General features: G+C 53.1%; 1 protein-coding gene across 1 annotated transcript in view; it reads right to left on the bottom strand.

Annotated features, from left to right (window-relative positions):
• Nucleotides 1–1,175: 1,175 nt before the first annotated feature.
• TMEM255B (transmembrane protein 255B) overlaps nucleotides 1,176–5,769 on the bottom strand; it is a 136,255-nt gene continuing 131,661 nt past the window's right edge. The window contains exon 8 of the mRNA XM_045283963.1: nucleotides 1,176–2,032. Within this exon, the coding sequence (XP_045139898.1) occupies nucleotides 1,865–2,032 (168 nt within the window). The 3' untranslated portion in view covers nucleotides 1,176–1,864. The remainder of the gene's footprint in view (nucleotides 2,033–5,769) is intronic.

Genomic DNA, 5,769 nt, shown 5'->3' with positions numbered 1-5,769 from the left:
GCGACCATCTTCCACATCTGAGAAGGTTAGGATGAGTGGTCCACATGGGCCAGGCAGCCACTCAGGAGGGGCCAAAGGAGGTTCTTTTGGAAACAACACCTGGCTTGTGAGTTCCTAAATTCAATCAAATATCCCTGAGAATGATGATAAAAATGAACGCTCCCCAGACTTCTAGGCTCCATTAGCCCATTTCTTGGGACCCGACTTATCATTGTCTTTCTATGCTTCAGGTGTGTCACCTTTCTTCTATGAAGGCACAAGCTACACCTAGTTTATAGGAAACAGTCTATGTTCCCAGAGAGCTGAACCTCAGGAGTAGCATGCAGCAGTCCTGATGGGCAATGCATTGTGTGACTCACCACAAGGTCAGTGGCTCAAAACCACCGGCCATGCTGAGGAGGAAAAATGAGGCTTTCTCCTCAGCCTACCCTGTCCCATAAGGGTCACTGTGAGAATTGACTCATGAGAAGGGAGAACCGGTGGAGAACCGTTTGCCTGTTACCAGGGACTGTGGTTCACAGCCAGCAGGGGGCGCACAAGGACCGAACCGTCATAAGACCCCTTTCCTTTCCTTGCTCCTTCCTCCCAGCTCCTCCTCCCCGCTTCTTGTCCTTGGGTCCTTTCTCTTCCTCTCCCCTCTACCGCCCTTTCCTTTCCCAATGATCCAGGACTGTAATCTTGGGACTCCAATCTGTCACTCAATCCTGGGTTTGATTATTTCCAAGGTGAATGGGGTCTATGGAATGTCCACCCAGACTTAACCATTTCAGAGCAGAGAGCTTCAATCCCTCAAAAAAAAATTTCCAAAATTCAAACTCACTGCCATAGAGTTCACTAGGGCTTAGAGCGAGCCTGTAGGACGGGGTAGGACGGCCCCTGTGGGCTTCTCAGGCGGTGACTCTTTACAGGAGTAGAAAGCCTAGGCTTTCTGCAAGCAAGCCGGGTCCCCCCTTTTAGTGGGGCTCTGTAGAGTGGATCTCACTCTGGGAACCGCGCAGTTCTAGAAAAACTGTCTGAAGAATGCCACTTGGCAGCTCAGACTCCACAAACAGGAAACAGTCGTCCCTCGGGCAGTGTTTATGCACACCTCTCACCCAAATGGAGAAGGCAGACGTTCGGTCCTAGAGATGGGGAAGACTGCACCTGCTCACACAGACTCCAGGCAACTCCAGGCCTTTAAAACCAGTGTTTTATATTTGAGCCAAAGCATCTCTTCTTTGCAAGCAAAGCCTGCAGTGGGTGGGGACACAGACCCTTCTTGGTCACATACACCAATGTGTGTATCAATGTATATAAATGTGGAGCATGTTTCCTTAAAAAACAAACCTCACGTGGGAGCACCCTGGACCGTTATTTCTTTTGAAAATAATGATTAATTATTAATCTAAGGAGAGGCTGGTAGGGAACTCAAACAGACGTGTGTGTCTGCGCGCGTGTACACACAGATACCAGAACACCTCTCTCAAACAAGGAGGCTCCACGTTAACATTTCCAGTGATATTTGGTGTCTGTTTATGAAAACGGACGCACATGCTTTCTATACAAAGGAGGGTGTCACTTCTGTAGGGGCGGACATTTCTGGTTGCCCACACCCACCCCTCTTGTCCCTGCTGCCTTCCTCCACCTGGGAGTGGTGGACACGGGAGAGGAGCCTTCGCCCGGGCCCAGGGCAGCACTGGGTCCCCTTGCTTGCTCTGGGCCTCCGTGGAGGGGACGTGACCAGACGAAAGGAGGTGCAGGTTCCTGCAGGGCTTCTCCTGGCTTACCGCTAGGCAGTTGGCCAAAGAAGTAGGGTTTCTAAAAGGTGTGTGTTTGTTTAAAACAAAGCAACCATGTTTTTGTTTTTCGACCGACCACCTCTGTGTCATGGAGCGTACGGGGGCGGTTTCTCCCCCGGGAGGAAGAAGGTTGGTGTATAGAGTGGTGGGGCATTGGGAGGACGCCCGGAGGTGGAGCTGGCCTGAGACGGAGGCTGCGTGTCGTCAGAGAGAGAGAGGTCAGTGGAAGACGAGACTGGGAAGTTGCCGGAGGGCTGCAATCAAACAGAAACGGCTGCTTCAGTAAGCAAGTCAAAGGACATTGGCCGTCCACTGCAAGAGAAGCAAGACCACGCGAAGCGCCAATCAAGTCCCTTGAAGCAGCTAACATGGGCATGGGCTCCCTCCCAGACTCAGCTGCACCCACCGGTCAGCAGGTGGCCCTTCTGCAGGAAGAATTCTAGGACCACAAAACGCATCACCCCAGCAGAGTGGAGAGGGTACCCTAACCCTCCCACCCTCCCCCACCCCAAGGGGAGGTCTCCTTTTCGAAAACCACATGGCTGCTTGGAGGGGAGAGGGAGGAAATTTCCAAGGTGCTCTGGGAAGAGTTTTGCTAATCAGTCCCCATAACCCGTGCAGCGCATGCGTATTAGCTTTTAAGGGCAGGCTGAAATTAGAGTACAGCACCCCCTCCCAATACCAATCACAAGGCTGGCCACACCTGGGGTCAGGATGCAACCCTCTTTATCTATGCAGGCTCTTCTGGCTCTATAACTCTCCATATTTCAGGGGTGGGGAATGATGGGGAAGGGAGAGGACCCTACCCACACCCCGAGAACATCGCCCTTTTCAACATCATTCAAGTGAAAGTGATTTTGCCATGAGAACAAATGTTGGAGGGATACACAGATTTTAAATCCATAAAAATGTCAGTATTTTTCCATCAGCCCTTTCTTTCCACACCAGCAGACCGTACACATGTGAGTTTTTCTCTTCGAGCCCTCCAAAACCCTGACTCGGTGCCACTCACCACGCCCCTGCAGGGCACGGCAGGACTGTCCCTGTGGGTTTCCGAGGCTCTTTAAGGGAAGAGAAAACCTGGTCTTTCTCCCTCGGAGCAACAGCTAGTGGTTTCGAACTGCATATCTTATGGTTAGTAGCCCAACTCGTAACCCACACCACCACTTCTAGAGGTTATAAAAAAAATTCTAATTAAAAAAAGCAACATCTGAATAAATAATGTCAGAGCGAGGCAGCCTGGTGGCATAGCTGGTCAAGCATCTGCTCTACTCTAGAATTGGCAGCCGCTTCTGTCAGTCCTACAGGTTCTCCGTTCCTTGGAACCTACTCCACAGCAGTGGGTTTGCTCTGGTGTTACGTGATCAGATGGAGAGAAGTTTCATTGGAAGATGAGATATATGTATAGATCAGCACGCTGTGTGTATGTATAGATATGATTCAATATGATAATATATACAGTTCCTATCTAGATAAAACCTTGCCTTACAGTGACCCCAGGCTACCTGCCCTCCTCTTCAGTCTTTCTCTCAAACTCACCCCTCTTTGTAACAGCAGGGGTTACAAAAAAACGAACTATAGCAGTTGCCCTCGGATCTGCTGGCTACCTCGTAGGCTCAGTCCCCTGCACATGCGTGACTTACTGCTCTGTTAAGTTCTGCATGTTAGTAGTCTGGCTAACCGAGGAACTAAAGCATCCCAGACAGACAGGGGCCTCACCAAGGCTCCTGACTCTATTCAGCTCCCTGACCATCATCGGAGGCGCAAACCAAGAAACCACTCTATTAATAAGACCGGAGCTGACCCTCGGCCTTATTTCATGCCAGCCTCTTCTCTGCGTGTCCTGCCTGGGCAGACTGCTGGGGATGGACGGGGTGGGGCTCTGGTCAAGAAAGGGAAGTTTCCTTTAAGTGTTTCTGTTGACCAGCTACTCAAAATAAAGCCTGCAAAGAGTTGGCACATGTCCCTCCCTCTAGTCTGTGGATGGATTCTCCCCCTGTGTCCGCTGCTAATGACCTTCCATGGAGTACTTGGCTCAGTTCCCTGGCCTCTCTATTGGGTCGGCTGAACTGGAAGCACCAAGGGACCACATGGAGCCTCATCCACTTTGTCCTTGCTTTGGAAATCTGATTATTAATGCCTATGTCATTATACTGCGGCATATGTGGACAATAAAAGCTGAGGGAGACACACGGCCAGGAACCCAGGGCTCCCTAGGGAGGCTGGAGGGCAGACCAGCTGCTGTTTGTGAAGATCCATCGGTCCCCGGAGATGGATGAGGAAGGAGCATGCTGAGGTGGTGAAACAGACCAGAGCACAAGCAGCCTGCGTGTCCTCACCTGGGAGGTCACACGCGCCCTCTCCCACTGCAGCGCGCTTCCCAGAGACGTGGCAGAGGGCTCCACTTCCGGCCAGAACTAGTCCTCCCTACAGCCTAGCAATCTGCAGCTGGGGGCGGAGAAATTACTCACCGTATCTTACAAGCTTCTGGTTTCTCCCGGGGGCTAGTTGCTACCGATGTGGCCAGCGCAAATGTAAGTTACAGGACAGGCCAATACAACTGTTTATGGGATGTGGCCCAAGCCACGGGCTGCCTGCTCTCAAAGACGGGGCATGGTACCACCCCTCTGGCCCAGTTCCTGGGAAAGCACCCACTAAGAGGGGCGGTGGAAGGCTTTATGTTGGCAAGCAAATTCATGGTCAGGCAGAGGAAGCAGAGCGCCCAGGCCCCAGGCCCAGGTCTGAGCTGACACAATCTGTCCCACCGTGGGGACCAGGGAAGGAGGACTTCCCCAGGAGGGGATAGAGCTGAAGCTATGTTCCCCAGCCAGGCCACCCCCTCATGCAGAAAGAGAGTGTGACCCAGACACTTGAGGCCCTCTGAATCTACAGGACTCCTCCTGGGGCCTCGGCGGGACCAGGGCTTGCTGTGCACACAGCAGCACAGCCGGCAAGCACTCAGGGGGTTGATGACTGACTGCCCACCCCCGGTGAAGGGCCGCTGATGCCTAAGTCTGCAAGGCGTCCCTCCTCAGAGACCAGCTTGTCCTCCCTGCATTCTGGACCCCTGACAACCAGGGGCCCCAGCCGCTCGCTTCATTGGGAAGATGAGTGGAAGGAACGGAGGCTCACAGAGAAGCAGGGCCCTGTCCCTTTCCAGAGATCGTGCCAAACCCCGGCGGGCTCATTCCTCTCTCAACCCCACTGGTGTATCCGTGACAGAAGAGAAGACGCAGGGAGAGGGCCGTCTCCCAGCCTGACCCTCAGAAAGCCCTCAACATCCACGTCCTCCAGCGACATGTGCCCAGAGCCTGGGCGAAGCCAGACCCCGCAGGGTCTCTGCAGGATAACAGTTGACGAGCATGGCCTCCCCTCACCAGGGTGGTGGCTGAGATGCCGAAGCAGAATAGGAGCTTTCCAGAGAACGAGGAGCGCTCAGCATAACCCGCAGGGATCAAGAGCCTCGCCGGAGTCCCTGGGGTGGCACCCATAGGTAACCAAAGATGGGTGGGCCCAAGACACCCAGAGGCACGTCAGAAGAAAGAGCTGGCAACCTGTCGTTTTACTCGGAGACCCTTGGGGTTGTTATGAGCTGGAATTGGCTCAGTGGGAACCTGAGTGGGTGGGGAGACCACTCACTGTAGCCCCTGCTCAACTTGCACTGTTGGTTTAAGGTCACAATCTTGGGGAGTCTGAGAGTCCCCCCACCACCCATGCCCCAATTCCATCCTGGACAGTCCAGAGCTGGTAGGTTTCACAAGTCCTCTTTCTATAATGGGCTTTTTCCTTCTTCCTGAGCAAGCCTTACTTCCTGTCAGTAGAATTCATCTGGTGCTGTAACTCCATAAGAAATTCCCTGGCATTTAGGAACTAGAGGGAAGTTGTATGTTTCATCGTTGCTACCTCACACCCTGACTGGCTCGTCTCCTGCCTGAGACCCTTCTGTAAGGGGATGCCCAGTGCCCTACAAATGGGCTTTGGGTCTCCACTC

This window comes from Echinops telfairi, unplaced genomic scaffold, assembly GCF_000313985.2.
Source record: "Echinops telfairi isolate 266 unplaced genomic scaffold, ASM31398v2 ScPeMD7_7467;HRSCAF=8505_1, whole genome shotgun sequence".
Taxonomy (NCBI): domain Eukaryota; kingdom Metazoa; phylum Chordata; class Mammalia; order Afrosoricida; family Tenrecidae; genus Echinops; species Echinops telfairi.
The sequence above is the reverse complement of the archived record's forward strand: the minus strand, read 5'-3'. Positions and strand labels throughout refer to the sequence as shown.